The 19,172-nt window shown below is 43.7% G+C and overlaps 1 protein-coding gene across 2 annotated transcripts in view; it reads left to right on the top strand.

Annotated features, from left to right (window-relative positions):
• LOC134957937 (potassium channel subfamily T member 2) overlaps positions 1 to 19,172 on the top strand; it is a 1,656,739-nt gene that overhangs the window by 927,885 nt on the left and 709,682 nt on the right. For both annotated transcript variants that reach the window (XM_063940188.1, XM_063940189.1), the window contains exon 7: positions 18,887 to 18,970. In XM_063940188.1, coding sequence (XP_063796258.1) covers positions 18,887 to 18,970 — 84 coding nt within the window. The remainder of the gene's footprint in view (positions 1 to 18,886; positions 18,971 to 19,172) is intronic.

Here is a 19,172-nt window from a genome sequence, read left to right on the forward strand (position 1 = left end):
AAAACAGAAAAAGAGTGTTAAAACCAAACATGGTCTGCACCAATATAAAAGGTCCGGGCTTTATAAAGTGCAGATAGTAGTAAAAAATACCTCAATGGTTTGACAGGTTTGACCTCAAAGAGGTTTCACAGTGCCCAGTGGTTGTCGACGTGTTTCGGCTCAGCAGGAGCCTTCCTCAAGACACATTTTGAGTACGCTAGTTCTCTGCTTCCAAGTTGTGTGGGGCATAATAAAGTATCACAGGCATTACGGTGTAATGCCTCCCGTCCATTTTAGTGAGACCACATCCATTGTAGCTAGGCCATGCTCTCTCTTTGGGGATGTGCTGCAAATGTTTACATTTTAATTTAGAATGTCTATGGAGGGGTTGCATTTTTTATTGTTTGCACTAGGGCCAAATTGTCTAGAAATGGCCCTGCTCGTACACACTTATTGCATGGGAGCATTTGTGAACCTGAGGTCTGCCAGGGACCTTCCAGTAGCCAGGAAGTGCATATTTCTGCAGGTACAGTATGACTCTCCTTATGTAAGTATCTTGAGTGTCTATGCAGGGAGTGACCAGTTGCTGCAGCTCCTAAAATGTGGGGTCATCTGCTGGCATATTCGACACTCTCCTCAGTAGCGACTAAGTGTTCCAGTAGTCGGTCCCGGGTTCTGAGCCTGCAGGAAGCTCACTGTAGCGACCAAATAGGCAGTAACAGCTTGTTCACAATCTATTCTCACAGGTATACTGTAATAACCAGGTTAAAACAAAAAGTATCAATACAATAGTGCAGCAGCTGAATATATACTGTAACTAGTGTTTACACAATATAATAGCAATACCATAATGGCAAGTGTTGTCTTTTCGCTTTCTGTATTGTCCATACTGTCCAGCGCATTATTTTTTTTAATTTGCATTTTCCACCCTGAAAGCTTTATTGTCTGACAGTGTGTACAAAGACACAATATCAGCAAAGTGGTTTAGAATCAAAGGGATTGTTTAGAAGTAAACAATTATTGGGTAACATGTATGTCTTGTATAATGGCTGTTTTCAGTATAATTGTGGTTGATCTGAATCAGTCTAGTTTTTAGCATCATAATTTAATATTTTCATGTTTTTTGCCCCCTGTTTAGTGTCAGTGCTTTTTAAAAAGTACATTACTTACTAGTATTGAGTCCTTTTCCTTGTGGGTCACAGTTAATTTCCTGATGGTTGGGATCCCGGCGGTCAGGAGACTGACACCAGAATCCATACAGCCGATGAAATACCGATGGTTGGAATCCCGAAAAATGCTCGGTATTCCCCCTCTGTTGGTGGGTCCACGCCACCAACCGAGGGGGAATATAAAATCATGGCAAGCGAAGCAAGCCTGAAGCATGACGAGGAAACTCGGTGCACCACTATCGGGATTTCGGCATCGGTCTCCTGACCGCCGGGATCCCAACCATTGGGAATCATGCTGAATCCTTCCTTGTAAAATGTAGTTCTATATACTGTATATTTTTATGGTTTAGAATTTTCACTTTTATGCATTTTTTAAGTTATTTTAATTTATACAAATTGGGTGTGATTCAGACTTGATTGCTAGGGTGCGTTTTTTGCATCTCTGCGATCAGGTAGTCGCCACCTACAGGGGGAGAGTATTTGGTGTTTGCAGGTGTGTGATCGCATTTGTTGGAGAGCTGCACAAACATGAGTTTGTGCAGTCTCTTCTCAGCCCAGGACTTTCTCAGCCGCTGCGATGATTGGGGCCGATGCTAACGTCAGAAACCTTCCCTCCAAACACCTGGTCCCTCCTGCTCTTCCTGTCAGTCACTTTGTGATTGCCCGTGCGATTGCTTTTTTTGCACCATCCTGTGGCTATGCACTGATGCCCGGTGCAGTTGTCTGATGCGCGGCATATTGCGGTGCATACGCATACGCAGTACAGACCTGATCACAGCAGCGATCAGGTCTAAATTACCCCCTTGTGCCTTATGGTTTACAACATGATTCTTAGTTGTATATTTAAAAAAATGTACGATCTCTGATTGGTAGAATATAAATGCTACTTTTTATCAATACAGTACATATTTGACCACGAATGTATTCATTTTTAAATTTCAAATACTGTATATTTAATTCATTTACATTTCCTCAGACAATAATCACTGATTACTCCAATATATGAGTAACCATTCTGATACAAGTTATCACATAATATGCCTTATTCAGCTTGCATCGCTCTGCATACTTCTGCTAAAAATCGCATATAAAGAGTCGTCCAGAAAGTTAAAAGACGCCCACCGATGCAATTGCAAAATTACATATGCAATTCTAAAATTGCAATGCATACGCAGAAATCAACATTGGCGGTTGACCCGGGGCTACTCAGAAGAATGAAAATGCAGTTGCACTGGTGCCATGTTTTAAGTCGCAGTCTTTTGCAAATGACGACAGATACATGCCCCAAAAGGCCATAATCTGCCTACGTTTTTCCAACCACTCCCAACAAACGCCATGTTAACACCCACGAATAGTCACTTCCTGTCAATCAAATTGCAATCGCATTTCACTAAATTGTGATCGGAATTTAGCCTGCACCTGCATTGCGTTCGCAGTGCATGTGCAGTCTGCTGATAATCGCCAGAATTATGATTTTGCAATTTTTGCAACTGAAGCTGAAAAAGTCCCAACGTTCCTGAGTGGACATATTTTTTATTGGTTATGTCCACTATTTATATGATTATTTGGTCCAATTTTCTTTTAATATTAAATACGCACTTCTGCACTTTCCAAGCATTCACTTTGACTTATTTTAATTACATGACAGTAAATACATTTAACTTTATTGTTTTCCAAATTACTGAATTCCCCTGCTGCAACTAGCAGGCTTTTACCACATTGCACGTCTTTACACTCATTGTCACCATAATCATGACACATACTGTACTCCAATTAAATTCTGTAAATGTATTGGTAATGTCTATCACCACATTAATAGCATGTTAATAAATTACTATCCACAGATAACGACTAATGGGATAATTATATTTGATTTAAGAGATATTCCTAAAAAAATCTATATAAGCTTAGACTAATCTCAGCTGCTTACCACTATGCAAATTTCTTCGCTGAAAGTCTAGACATGGTATAGCAAAGTGCCATATTTTTTGTGGTTGTTGACTTTTAATATGTTTTTCACAGTGTAATATTGTTTTCCATGAAATAAAAGAATATACTGTATGCCTAATTAGTTGAGCTAAACATCTTTTTGGTAGATTTATTCCTCCAAGTATCACATAAAGCTGAAAGAATTAGGGGTGTTACAAGTCTGCTGAATAAAACCATAACAAATTAAAAGCTTTCCACTGTGAAAAATAAAACTTCTTATTCTCTTTATTTCTCAAATAGCCTTCTATTTCTTATATTCCTCACTGCTGCTATCTCTTCTTAATTGTCATGCTAAAAAAAACAAAGATATGCTTCAACTTTTCACACATTTTCACTTTCAGTCATGATCTACTACTGTATGTTGTCTCTAATTTTGTCAAGTGTCATTTTTTTTCATTTCTTTTACTTACATCTGCTGTTATCTCTTGTTTAAATGTTACTCATGTGATATAATAATTTTTAAAAAATGACATGTTTTATCTTTTTTGGACCAATGGACATCTTTTATTTACAAACTACTCAAAATTACATGATCTTAATGTACCTGTATTGGCTATTTTCAATTTTATGTCCAATACTAAAACACATAAAGGTGGGTTCATATATATATATATATAGCCACTGGCTAGTACCAGAGCCAGATTTACACACAATATATGACCCAAAGTGTTCATGTGGGCATTACGCAAAGGTGCAGCAGTATATACTGCTAGAAAACTGGAGAGTCTTGATGGACAAGGAAGGTTGTGCCTCCCCTGTGTCTTAAATTTTGACCACAGAGTTCTTACTATAAAAATTATTAGAATAATACAAAGATGATATCTCTAACATACTCTTTATATTTTAATATACTTTATAAACCTCATATAGTCTGAGGATTGCCCTGTATACCTTAACCATAACCATCTTAACACTTAAATAATAAATAAAGAGACGGAGACTTGAATTTGGCAGAAAAATGTTAGCTATTTATTTAAATGACCTAATAACTGCGTGGATAATTAATTTAAAGTATGGTGGCCCGAAAGAACGGCTAAAACAACCCTAACCCATGAACAAAACCTATCCTATAAAACTGAAGTAAACCATCCAACACACAATAGGTATCCACTCAACCTTCATCTTGACTACCCACCTGTGAAGGTGATGAGGCTGCCCCCGTGAAGGTAGTCCAGCAGATGTATACCAGTCAACGAAGGTGAAAGCACCTAAAAACCAACCACCAAGCGACCTCCAGGCAACTTCTTTAATCCAACAAAAAGGTAACTTGCCGTTCTTTCCCGCCAACAGCGAAGTTCTGCTCAACTGAAACTACGCTCCGCCACCATACCCCTAACCCAAAGAACACACCACCGAAAACAGATCCTCAAGGAATATACACAATCCCTGTCTAGTCAAGTGAACCCCATCTGGACTAAACAAGTAAAAGCACTGGAACTTGATCCGCTGGTGCCAAACCACAGCACCTCCATGAGCCACCACAAATTTAGCAACCGCAGAATTGACCTACCGTCTAGCTACATCGATTGCTTTACAAGCCGTCACTCCTCGCCAATACAAACGCGGCACCATACAAGACCAAATTAGCCTGCAGCCCGGCCAAGCACTCGCAATCTCCTGCAAATCTTGCACTATGGCCAATCAAAGATTCACTGCCTTCCTCTTACCTAGGTCGTTCCCACCTAAGTGAATCACCACCATTTTGGGAAGACCAAACCATCTAACCTGCTCCAGAAGCTTGGCTTTCAGATCTTGCCACAGCATACCCCTCATTCCTATCCACCACACATCCGCCGACCTAACAAAACTAGGAGCCTCCTCAGAAGCCATAAACTCAGCTGCCCAAAAAATATAGGAGTGACCAATCACCCAAATACCAAATTCATCCTCCCGCCAACCTATAAGGGAAAGACAGACAAACAAATGTAAATAAGCAAGGTAATTATCAAGCTTAGACCAGAACAGGAACCAACTACTAGAAAAACGAGAATCTGCCAAAAAAGAAAATTGAATTGAGTACTATGAATTTCCTCTCGGACAAGCTTCAGGCCAATCGAAGCAACATAAAGAAACAGTAGGAACAGCCAAAACAATAAATGGTGGATGGGGGGGAGGTGGGAGGATGTTAGGGGGTGTGGGATGGGTTGGGTTCACACAGAAGAACTCGGCTGGAGGTGAAACGTAAAAGCCTGCTGAGGAACTTTTAATTAGATGTCAATTAGCCGATTTAATGGTAATAAGCCAATTCAGTCCGTCAGTTCAGGCAAAAAATCGCAAAGCACTCCAGACCCCCACTGCCAGCAGTGGCAAGTAGCTAGCCATCCGAGTAGGGGAGACAAACAACACAGCACGGACACAATGAACTGAAACCAACGAACTGTTAAACAAACTGTTAATAGTAACAACAACGCGCTTATGCAACAACGGGCCGAATGTAACGATTGTAACTAGCCGACTTCCAGCGACCCAAAGCCTTAATTTCAGCCACCGCAAGCCCTGCAGAAGCTGCGAAAGTGGCGGCCCCAATTCTAAATGAATGCGAACCAAAATCCTGAGGGAAGAGGCCCAAACCGGACAGGCAGCGCCACATCATCCTACCCAGTTGAACCTCCTGCTCGACCGTTTTCCCAAAGGACCTCAGGAAAATCTCGAGCAGACTGCAGGTTCCTAGCGGCCCGCACTACAGCCTCACCTTAACCGGCAACCAAAAAACAGACGTAAAACCATCAGACAAAAAATGTGCGTCGTCCCTGTTTGGATACCACCCCAACCATTTGCGCATGGCCTCCAAACGAATCGGGGTCGGCGCCCTTGTAAGTGGCAACCCCACCAGCTGTCTTGCCGGCCATGCCCCCAGCCGCCTTAGCTTCCTGTCGCCCAAATCGAAAACAATTGGAAGTGGGGTGGGATCAATTACAGCACAAACAGAGGTGTCGAAAATGACATGCAGAATTGTTAAATGCAAAGCACTTCCCTTTCGACGTAGCCTGCGACGCGGACTGGCCTGTTCCCCAAAGGTGTCTCGGAGCAGACCCTCAAAACCAGCCCGCAAATGATTCGCCCCTCAGGGCTGAGCAACGGACACCCCTTTAGAGGCCTGCTTCATATCCTGCGCTCTCATGACCCTAAGCCATACCCCCACATCTTTGCACCCGAAGTCAATGATGTGCAGGCAATCATGTTTCTGTCGAAACTGTTTATCATAATGCAGCCACGTATCATCCTTAGACTGACGCTGCATGTCATGGACGAGGTGTATGTACCTGATCACGTTGATGTGCTCCTCTGGCCGATCCTCTAAATAGCAAGCCGCGAACACGCAGAAACCCGCCAACCAATTGTCGTAAGATCGGAAGGCCTCCGCTCCTATACCGCCCTTCGCAAGCGCTTCCTTCCCTTCCCTTTTGGCATCGTCTGTCAGCGTGAAAAGATCAACGTATTCTCCCCACTGAAGCTTTTTTCTGCAACTCTCCCACAGACCCCACAATACCGCCATGTAATCGCCGTGAACTACACCCGGCATATTACACCACCTCCTGGCCCTACGGGAACTACTAGAAACCCTACTTCGCTTATGCCACCTATCACGGTGCTGTGCCTCCCGCTGCGCGTATTTGTAAGCTCTCTTCTTAGCCTTTGTGGCGCTACTAGCTGCTGACTTCAAAGATGATGAAGAGGAGGAAGACCTACTAGACCCACTGCAGGAAGAGGAAGAAGACCCTCCTGACCTTGTGTCTGAATCTTTCTCCCACTCACCTGGGGTCCTGACTCTCAATGGCGACACGTCCTCCACAACCTTCTCCTCCTCTTGTTCATCCCCCGCTTCCGAATCTGAAAAAGAAGGCAGAGCCGCTCCGGGAACTGAATCCCTACTGGCAGGAATGAAAGAAGATGCCCCTGCGGGGGACAGGGCATTGCCACCTAGCAACGCTGCGGCGGAACCTAAACTGCGGCACGTGTGAAAAAATTGCGCCATGGTGGGGCCAGAAGTACCAGGGAGAATAGCAGCATCACCATATGTGGGCACCGCGGAAACGCCACCAGGGGACACAGCTGACAAAAGAGGCAAAAATGCAGCGGTCATAGCCAACATCGCAGCTGCAATGGCGGAAGGATCCAGGACCTCAGATGACGCCCCACTAGTCCCTTCACCCCCCTGCCCCAAAGCAGGGACAGCCTCTCCATTGAGACCATGCTGCCCTGGCTGCCTCCAACTGGGACTGGTGCCAGTCATCACCTGTCCCCTTACTCTCCCCCCTAGAATCCTTTCTGCTGCAGCACCTCCATGGCCCCCCTGCCTCCACCTGCAGAACCATTGGCATGGCCACAGCCCCCAACCATCCCCCCCTCTGGGCCTGCGCACTGACCTTGACAGTAGCCTGGGAGACTCTCCTGCTGGAGTGGAGAGAGCTCCCAGGCAGAACATCAGCATCTCGGGCACCCACAAAACAGCAGCCGGCAGGGAAGGACAGCCAGTGGAAGAGTCACTGGCCCCACCCCTCCCCACAGCCCCGCCACCGCTCGAGCCACCCTCTCAGCGCTACTGGGCACTGAACCCACTCGCGAGTGTGCCCCCCCTGTGGCCGGAGGGGGATTACCACCTGCCGACCGCTCACACTGCCCGGCCGCCGACCGCCTCTCCTCCCCCCTCCGCTGGCCGCTGCACCGGAGCGATCCTCCGGCGCCCATGGGAGCAGAGGGGGAGGCACGCGATCTCGCACCGCCGCGCGCACCCGGGAACAGGCACTTGCAGCGGCGCCAGCAGCCACTGCATTGGCCAGAAGCCTCGAGCTCCGGCCAGAGGGGGTTAGCGGAGTGGGAGAAACAGCAAGGTAACGGGCAGGGGCACCAGTGGAACGGCGGGGACAGGGCATGGTGGCCAAACCAATACAATCTTGGGTGGAATAATGTAATACAGCAGGGACCTCAGATGGAACTAACAACAATATATATGTGCTGAGTATATAAAAGCTCAGTGAACTCCCCACTATGCTATAGGAGCAAGCTGCAATACAGGAGAAATGGGACAGCACTTACCCCTACCACGATTAAAGCAAAAGAGGCTGACCCAGCCCCTTCACCAAGCTCAAAACCCTTCTTGCCCACCCCCAACCTTCACTCCCATAGGTTACAAGAATACTCCCATAATGCCTTACTGTCCTGCCCCCAGCCTAATGAGGTTTAACCCACTCCTCTCCTATTCTGTCAATTCGTTCACCTACAGTCAAAACTCTGGCGTATATGTTGGTATGACAGGAAAGGCTCTGCCTCACCCCCACAGTATGTATATATATACAGTTGTGCTCAGAAGTTTACATACCCTAGCAGAATTTGTAATTTTCTGGCCATTTGTCAGAGAATATGAATGATAACTCACAAACTTTTCTTTCACTCATGGTTAGTGGTTGGGTGAAGCCATTTATTGTCAAACAACTGTGTTTACTCTTTTTAAGTCATAATGACAACAGAAACTACCCAAATGATTCTGATCAAAAGTTTACATACCCTGGAGATTTTGGCCTGACAACATGCACACAAGTTGACACAAACGGGTTTGAATGGCTACTAAAGGTAACCATCCTCACCTGTGATCTGTTTGCTTGTAATCAGTGTGTGTGTATAAAAGGTCAGTGAGTTTCTCCTGAAAGACCCTTGCATCTTTCATGCAGTGCTGCACTGACGTGTCTGGATTCTGAGTCATGGGGAAAGCAAAAGAATTGTCAAAGGATCTGCAGGAAAAGGTAATTGAACTGTATAAAACAGGAAAGGGATATAAAAAGATATCCAAGCAATTGAGAATGCCAATCAGCAGTGCTCAAACTCTAATTAAGAAGTGGAAAATGAGAGATTCTGTGGAAACCAAATCACGGTCAGGTAGACCAACAAAAATTTCAGCCACAACTGAGAGGAAAATTGTTCGGGATGCAAAGAAAAATCCACAAATAACTTCAGCTGAAACACAGGAATCTCTGAAAAAAAGTGGTGTGGTTGTTTCAAGATGCACAATAAGGAAGCATTTGAAGAAAAATGGGCTGCATGGTCGAGTCGCCAGAAGAAATCCATTACTACGCAAATGCCACAAAGCATCCCGCTTACAATACTCCAAACAGCACAGAGACAAGCCTCAAAACTTCTAGAACAAAGTCATTTGGAGTGATGAGACCAAAATTTTACTTTTTGGCCACAACCATAAATGTTACATTTGGAGAGGAGTCAACAAGGCCTATGATGAAAGGTACACCATTCATACTGTGAAACACGAAGGTGGATCGCTGATGTTTTGGGGATGTGTGAGCTACAAAGGCACTGGAAACTTGGTCAAAATTGATGGCAAGATGAATGCAGCATGTTATCAGAAAATACTGGAAGAAAATTTGCACTCATCAGCCCGGAAGCTGCGCATTGGACGTACTTGGACGTTCCAACATGACAATGATCCAAAACACAAGGCCAAGTCGACCTGGCATTGGCTACAGCAGAATAAAGTGAAGGTTCTGGAGTGGCCATCTCAGTCTCCTGACCTCAATATCATTGAGCCACTCTGGGGAGATCTCAAACGTGCAGTTCATGCAAGACAGCCCAAGAATTTACAGGAACTGGAGGCTTTTTGCCAAGAAGAATGGGCAGCTTTACCATCTGAGAAAATAAAAATCCTCATCGATAGATAGATAGATAGATAGATAGATAGATAGATAGATAGATAGATAGCAGCCATATGCCTGCACTCCACAATCAAATGCACCTTGGAGCCCTCCACCAATCTCACCAAGGTAATATAAATGCACAGTCCATGGGCAGCACTCTGGATTGATAAACATGGAGATGTTTCCAATTTGAATTAGCAGCATTCCCCCATGACCTTTTCTTGACAACAAGTGATTTTGGGTCAGTACATTTAATTCAATCAAAAATCACAATAGCAGTATTTAAAATTACTGTGGCATACTGTTCACAGTGATCATGCTATCGCTAGACTGAAAGATACAAGTATCATGTCAGTCTACAAGAGGAGTCATAACCTCAGAAACTATATGAAGACTGTAGACCAGTGTTAGTAACCCTAACAGTACATCTTTCCATAATATACACCATTCAGGCTGTTTCAAGTATTTGGGGTGTCCCACATGCCACTATATGTTTACAGGTAAACCTTATCACCAACCTTTCTTGATGCAACCATTCAAGATCAAATGCAGGGTCAATCTATCTATCTATCTATCTATCTATCTATCTATCTATCTATCTATCTATCTATCTATCTGTGGGGCAGATTCAGAGATGTTATCTGCTAGATAGATAGATAGATAGATAGATAGATAGATAGATAGATAGATAGATAGGTGCTGCTCATTTGCTGCAAAGATCTTGCTATGACAGTCGTAGAAATTATTTTTTTCACAAAGTGATTGACAGTCAGCGGCCATATGAATGAGGTAACATGGAACAACAGCAATAACACAGGTGCGCTGAGACCATTTTTAGCGTGTGTGAGGCTGTGACTGAAATCACATTCACAACTTCAATGTCTCCGATGTCTTACTACCTGCGGCCATGCTGTGCTGGATTGCTCAGAAATTCAATAAGTGACTTATTTGCGATGGATGCTGCATCTTTTAACGAAGCTGCTGGGATTTGCATAGCCACTGGTGTGCATGTAATTACAAATATAGACAATAGTGAAGTTTGCATATTTTCACAGTCGCTGCATACAAATACGCAGCTATGAATGCATTTGCAAACTGTACATCTCTTAATCAGGTTCTGTGTTTGCAAATATATGCTATTATCAGATTCATTGGTGTAAATTTACTAAGATTCGTATTTTCCCATTTCAGGTCAAAGTTCAATCACGAATGACATCAAAAGTGTAAAACTGCAACTTTTTGAATTTATTACGACTAATTTACTAAGCTGCCGTATTTTGTCTTTTCGGGTTTTCCGATGTCGATGTCATTCGTTTTTTTTTTCATTTTTTTACGGCAGTGATTAGCAAAACACTGCCGACTTTTTCAAAATGAATCTCGGCCGGATCTGTGTGATCCGTGCTGGGGTTCATTTTTTTTTTTTTTTCAATAAACACTGTAAAACTTAAAAACAAATTGCGTGGGGTCCCCGTCCTATGCATAACCAGCCTCGGGCTCTTTGAGCCGATCCTGGTTGCAGAAATATGGGAAAAAAATTGACAGGGGTTCCCCCATATTTAAGCAACCAGCATCGGGCTCTGCGCCTGGTCCTGGTTCCAAAAATACGGGGGACAAAAAGAGTAGGGGTCCCCGGTATTTTTAAAACCAGCACCGGGCTCCACTAGCTGGACAGATAATGCCACAGCCGGGGGTCACTTTTATATAGTGCCCTGCGGCCGTGGCATCAAAAATCCAACTAGTCACCCCTGGCCGGGGTACCCTGGGGGAGTGGGGACCCCTTCAATCAAGGGGTCCCCCCCCCAGCCACCCAAGGGCCAGGGGTGAAGCCCGAGGCTGTCCCCCCCCCATCCAATGGGCTGCGGATGGGGGGGCTGATAGCCTTTTGTGATAATGAAAAGATATTGTTTTTAGTAGCAGTACTACAAGGCCAAGCAAGCCTCCCCCGCATGCTGGTACTTGGAGAACCACAAGTACCAGCATGCGGCGGAAAAACGGGCCCGCTGGTACCTGTAGTACTACTACTAAAAAAATACCCAAAAAAAGACAAGACACACACACCGTGAAAATAAAGATTTATTACATACATGCACACAAACATACATACATACTTACCTTATGTTCACACGCAGGTCGGTCCTCTTCTCCAGTAGAGTCCAAGGGGTACCTGTTGAATAAATTCTACTCACCAGATCCAGGGTCCCAGGGTCCTCGGGGCAACCATTTGTAATCCAGGTACTTGAATAAAATAACAAAACGGATACCCGAGCCACGAACTGAAAGGGGCCCCATGTTTTCACATGGGACTCCTTTCCCCGAATGCCCGAAACCCACTCTGACTTCTGTCTAAGTGGGTTTCTTCAGCCAATCAGGGAGCGCCACGTTGTAGCACTCTCCTGATCGGCTGTGTGCTCCTGTACTGTATGACAGGCGGCACACGGCAGTGTTACAATGTAGCGCCTATGCGCTCCATTGTAACCAATGGTGGGAACTTTCTGCCCTGCGGTTGACCTAAAGTGACGTCACCGCTGAGCAGAAAGTTCACACCATTGGTTACAATGGAGCGCATAGGCGCTACATTGTAACACTGCCGTGTGCCGCCTGTCAGTCAGTACAGGAGCACACAGCCGATCAGGAGGGTGCTACAATGTGGCGCTCCCTGATTGGCTGAAGAAACCCACTTAGACAGAAGTCAGAGTGGGTTTCTGGCAGTCGGGGAAAGGGGACCCATGTGCAAACATGGGTCCCCTTTCAGTTCGTGGCTCGGGTATCCGTTTTGTTATTTTATTCAAGTACCTGGATTACAAATGGTTGCCCCGAGGACCCTGGGACCCTGGATCTGGTGAGTAGAATTTATTCAACAGGTACCCCTTGGACTCTACTGGAGAAGAGGACCGACCTGCGTGTGAACATAAGGTAAGTATGTATGTATGTTTGTGTGCATGTATGTAATAAATCTTTACTTTCACGGTGTGTGTGTCTTGTCTTTTTTTGGGTATTTTTTTAGTAGTAGTACTACAGGTACCAGCGGGCCCGTTTTTCCACCGCATGCTGGTACTTGTGGTTCTCCAAGTACCAGCATGCGGGGGAGGCTTGCTGGGCCTTGTAGTACTGCTACTAAAAACAATATCTTTTCATTATCACAAAAGGCTATCAGCCCCCCCATCCGCAGCCCATTGGATGGGGGGGGACAGCCTCGGGCTTCACCCCTGGCCCTTGGGTGGCTGGGGGGGGGACCCCTTGATTGAAGGGGTCCCCACTCCCCCAGGGTACCCCGGCCAGGGGTGACTAGTTGGATTTTTGATGCCACTGCCGCAGGGCACTATATAAAAGTGACCCCCGGCTGTGGCATTATCTGTCCAGCTAGTGGAGCCCGGTGCTGGTTTTAAAAATACCGGGGCCCCCTACTCTTTTTGTCCCCCGTATTTTTGGAACCAGGACCAGGCGCAGAGCCCGATGCTGGTTGCTTAAATATGGGGGAACCCCTGTCAATTTTTTCCCCATATTTCTGCAACCAGGATCGGCTCAAAGAGCCCGAGGCTGGTTATGCTTAGGAGGGGGGACCCCACGCAATTTTTTTTGAGAAAATAATCACTTTCCCACCCCTTCCCACTGATATACATGCACGGATCTCATGGATCCGTGCATGCCTATCCAATCACGAAAAAAAAAAGCAGGTCTGTTTTTTTTAAGCACTTTTTTACGAGTTGTAATTTTTCACGGCAGTGTTTTGTTTTTTTTTTGCTTTGCACTTCTTAGTAAATGACCGAGATTCATACTTAAACAGCCGCGTTTTGACCGATGGTGTATTCATTTGTATTTTTTTTGTTGGACTTCCATAAAATTACGAATGCCCTCATCACTGCCGTGATTATTGCTTAGTAAATTACCGAGATGACACTTTGATGAAAAAACGGCATCTCGGTCAAAATCGGGACCTTAGTAAATTTACCCCATTGTTGCTGTTTTCAAAGTCTCTGCACTTTTCTCACACAGTATGGGATGTCATGTAAACAAAAATAAAACTTCCATTTCTCTTTTTAATTCCACATGCTCTCAGTGCAGTCCTGGAGTGATACTGCTGCCTCTGGCTAGCTTTCTTGCCAAGTCTATTTTTTCTAAATAAAAAACTCAGTGGTTTAATTACACAGTTTGTATAGCCCACTGGCAGCACAAAATTACTTCTAGGTTGTAACCTGTCACTATTTTATCAGAACTACAGTACAAACCAATTTTATTCATATATGTCCAGAACTAGGTGTTAGAAACTACTGTGAACTGAGATTGTAACTTGTAGGATACCACACAAGCATGATGCAATTGTAAAAGGTGCAATTTGTACTTTGGCCATATAAGCCACAAACATGATATGATCAATCTGATTTCATGATGCAAATAGGCTTGATGACAACAATTTGTAACAACACAAATGAGAACTGTTTTGTTTTATACTTCCAACACAGCCTGTAATACAAACCATCTTTACCAGCAATATTGAGCCTGAAGTTGCTGTTACACTAATGCTACTATTAGCCTGATTACTTGTAATGGGTTCAGTATGATTTACCAATGGACACAATACCGATGGTCAAAATACTGACATGTTCAAAATACCGACATGAGTTTTTCGGGGGGGGGGGGGGGGGGCTTGTCAATGTCAACATGTAAGTGTGCCACGTCCTCTCGCATGGCTCGCTGTGCTCATCTTGCTATGGGCATGATGCCTCGCCGTGCTCGGCACACTATTATATTCCCCCCCCCCCACGTCTGTTTTTTTTGGCATATAATCCTTAAAGATGCATGTCAGCATTGACATGTCAGCATTTCAAATGTCAGTATTCTGACTATGTTGACATTTTAAATATATCAGTATAATGAATGACGGTATTTGACTGTCGGTCAATGGCTGTCGGGATTATGACCGTCGGTATTATGTCTGTCGGTAAATCAACTGCTACCCTTTGTAATATTAGGTATTTGAAATGCATTGTACCATAAGCAACAAATATTTGCTTTTCTAACGTACCATAGATTTTGTTTACATATATGAAAATGTAAATACTACCCTAGCTGGTGATCCATGAAATTGACATTTACTTGTAGAGATGGTCAAATAGTTCCAAGGTAGTTCTTAAAGTGGTCTGTTTAACCAGTTCCAAAACAAACAATACTAAAAGTTTTTGATAAACTAAACACTTTTTTGAGTTGAGTTGATCATGTTTAAAGCTGTTCAAACGTAAATAGCTTTTTTTATGTTTTTCAATGTTAATGAAATTTTGATCAGACAATGGGCCTAATTAAGACCTGATCGCATGCAGGCTATTTTTTTGCACTGCTGCGATCAGGTAATCGCCGCCGACAGGGGAGGGGGTAAGCACTTTGCAGGGGTGTGATGGCCTGTGCAGTGAGCTGCACAAACAAAATTTTTTGCAGTTTCTGCACAGCCCAGAACTTACTCAGATGCTGTGATGATCTTGGCCGGCGGTGACGCCAGGAACCCTCCTCCGGAACATCCGGGAATACCTGCCTTTTTCACAGAAAACGGTGAGTTGCTCCCCAGGAACGCCTTCTGCCTGTCAATCTTCTTGCCAGCGACCCTGCGACCGCTTCTGTCATAGAACTGTCGCTCTCCGGTGACCCCCGTTGCCGGGCAGTGATGCGCCTGCTCATGCAAGCGCAGTTCAGACCCATTTGCATGGCTGCAAAAAAATGCAGCATGCGAACGGGTCAGAATGACCCCCAAAGGGCCTAATTCAGAGTTGATCGCAGCAGCAAATTTGTTAGCCATTGGGCAAAACCATGTGCACTGCAGAGGGGGCAGATATAACATGTGCAGAGAGAGTTAGATTTCATCTGCAGCGGCTCCGTCGCATACGTGCACTCCCGGCATGACTAGGCAATCCATCCGCCTAGCCCTGCCGGGAGTGCACAGAGACGCAATCCCATTCTACTGAATGGGGCGAGTCTCCGTCACGGCTGAGCGCACGCCCCAGACAGTGCAACGATTAGCGTGGCTCTATCTGTAAAGTATGTACATAACATTAATGTAATAAAAAATATTTCCTCAGCCACACTGTCACAAGAAAGCCTTTCTAGTAGGTTCATTCTGCATGTTTAAAGGTGAAGACACTGAACTAAACATTAATAGTCTTTCATTAAATATATTTTTACAAGTATTCCATGCAATAAATTATGGTGTAAATACCTTTTAAAATATCAAAAGTCTTCTAAAACAAAATTATATTTTGATCATTTTCCCTACAGTAATCCCAATTATGTGAAGCAACTGTATGTCTATTTCAAGGCATTAAGGCAAGACAGCAAGCACTGACAAGTATAAACATAGCAATTACAGAGTCACCTATAAACTCCACAGTATCCCACTGCATGAACTGATGACCTTATCTCTTGCAGTACTTTGACAGAAGGTACAGACATAGCACAAATGTGCTTCAAAAGAGAACACAAGCCTTTCATTATTTCAGAACTGGTTTACTCTTTTGTGTACAGAGAGCTATTTTGTCACTTTGGCCCAAATGTATGAATCCTTAAAAAGGGATAAAGTGAGAGTGATAAAGAGGGATAAAGTACCAGCCAATCATCAGCTTCCTATCTGCCATGTTACAGGCTGTGTTTGAAAAATGACAGTTAGGAGCTGATTTGTTGGTTGTCTATCTCTCTTTATCACTCTCAACTTGTTGATAATATCCCAACTACATATTTAAGCCACAATAGTGTACTGTATACAGAAACACTGCTTTTATACCGGGTTGAAATGCAGGGTTGCTCGACCTGGGATATACCCCTTTCACACTGCCAATGCCAGATCCCACCCAAGAATTGGAAACGGGTCCATCCTGGATGGGATCCGGCATTGGCAGCTGCTGCAGGCTTTCCCGACCCGTCAATATGCCAGGCGGGTTGCCATAGCAGTGGGAGGGGGGCGGAGCCGGCGGCGGGGGCAGAGGTGGAGGCGGTGCTGGGAGATGAGCTCATTTCTGCGCAGCCTCTCCCTATCTAGGAAACGGGTCCCGGGTCGCATCGACCCGGGAGCCCATTTACGCAGCCACTGACCCGGTATTCAACCCGGGTATAACATTGCTTTATACCCGGGTTGATTTGCCGGGTCAGGCGACCCGGGATTTCGGCTATGCCCCTTTCACACCGCACGCTGACCCGTGTCGACCTGGCAATATGCCGGGTCGATACCGGGTCATTTGTGCGGTGTGAAAGGGGTAATATTCACAAGTGGTGCTTTTAGACTGCACCTCGACCCGGGATGAGCTGGCTCGACACGGCAATATCCCGGGATATATTTGCGATGTAAAAGGGGTACAACTGACATGTTTTGTTTGCACAATAAAATACTGTTCTCTTTTCGTCTTCTATAAATCTTGAATTTGCTTTCAACATAATTGTATTAGCATACAAGCATTTTAGGTGAGAGCTAGTTGTTACTAGAATGATCCTTTGGGAAAGAATGTTTTGGATGAAAAATAAACAAAAAGTGAATCTATTTTATGAGCATACATATAGTATTAACACAGATATAAGCCCTTCTTTGAAACTTTACTAGACTCTAGCATATGCTTAGAAGTGAAGATGGATATATCCTGTAAATCCATTATGCATTTTGGAAATTATTTATTTATTTAATTAATTAATTAACATATTGTATATATATATCATTAATATGCAAAGAGAGTGTTGTGGTCATTTGATCAACTTGTTATGATGTAATTTATGATAAGCTTATTTCTTTTTTATTAGTATTTATAATATCAACATTAGGTTAATCATTAGTATATCGTTTGCAACTAGACACATTGTATAGCTCTTTCCATAAAACAACTTGTCACGGCACTCCTGCTTTCAAACTAAATGCTAGTCACATGAAAAACATAGAGGTCATTATCAAAATTGTTTATTCTAAGGACTTACAAATTTCATAGTGCCAGACAGTCAGTGTACACATCACTCAAATACAGCTATTGACATAAAACAGATTTAAATGATCAAGTGATAACTAAATCAGATATATTTTACTGTTAGTACTATTAGATCCTGATAACACATTGTTTAATAGTATTTTTATGGGGGTGGTCATTATCTGTTCCCTTTCTTTTCTCATTTATCCCTGCTTTAAGAAACATGTGGAATGATCTACTCTCCTCTTGATAGTTACAAAAGACATATTTTATTTAACAGAACTTTGAGTGCTAGTTATTAAATATAACTGATTTCAATATGTTGCCTTTAAGGCTGTGTTTTCTCATTCCTGCTCCTGTGTTATAATTCCTTATAGTTCAGGTGTTTAGATATGTTGCAGACACATCATGGTCTTATGTTTGTTACATTAAATACAAATGAGTTCTTGTACACCACTATAATCTGGGTTATCCAGGGTGTGGTATAATAGATAGTGTCTAGTTCGCCAGTCAATAGATAGATACCACATGTTAGACAGTCAAAAGGTCAACAGAGTCAAAACATGGCAAAAGTAGAGAGTACAAAGGATGACGGTACAATAGGGTTGACAGGGTCAAAAGGTCGACATGTAAGTAGTCGACATAATAAAAGGTTAGACACCATTTTTTTGCATGTTCGTGGTTTGTGTGAATAGTTTTGTCATCTGGGACACCCAATTGTAGAAAGGCAACTCCTCACATGGCTTGCTTCGCACCCCACGCTTAGGGCTCGGTGGTTCGCTTCACTTGCCACAAGATCTATAGCCATCTCTGTGCCGACATGGATAGAGAAGGTATGAAAAAGTCCCAAAGCATGTACATTTAAAAAAAAAACTGTCTACCTTTATGTTGACCATTTTCATGTCGACCTTTTGACCCTGCCTACCTTTTGACCATGTCGACCTTTTGTACTGTGTTCCTTTTTCATGTCTACCTTTTGACCCTGTCGACCTATTGTCTAACATATGGTGTCTATCTATTGACTGTCTAACTAGACACTGTCTATCTATCATCCGGATACCGGTTATCCAAGCAAGGTTTCCAAATGTATTTTTACATTCTTTGCAAATTTCTTTTTTATCTTAATTTTTTATCCATTTTATTACAAACTGGAAGATATATTTTTATAATTTCTCCACAGATATTCTGGCCTCCATTAAGAAATTTGTTTGTTCCCGTTTTTCTAAACTGCTGGCTGGCTAAACATGCTTTGGAAAATATGATTGTAAGTATGAAGTGTAAGAGATTATTGGACTCATGTCAAGTCTGTAACTGTGTCTGTTCCTGGAGGGGGCACTAGTGGGTCAGTGGTGGTGTGGTGTGGAAACGAGGAGGCTGCAGAAAGTTCCTGCGCCATGTGCGCAATTATGTTTTATTTAGCACACAGATATATTAACAGCAACTGGAGCAAATGGCAGTACAGATGG

The sequence above is a fragment of the Pseudophryne corroboree genome, chromosome 9 (genome assembly GCF_028390025.1).
Source record: "Pseudophryne corroboree isolate aPseCor3 chromosome 9, aPseCor3.hap2, whole genome shotgun sequence".
In the NCBI taxonomy this organism is placed as follows: domain Eukaryota; kingdom Metazoa; phylum Chordata; class Amphibia; order Anura; family Myobatrachidae; genus Pseudophryne; species Pseudophryne corroboree.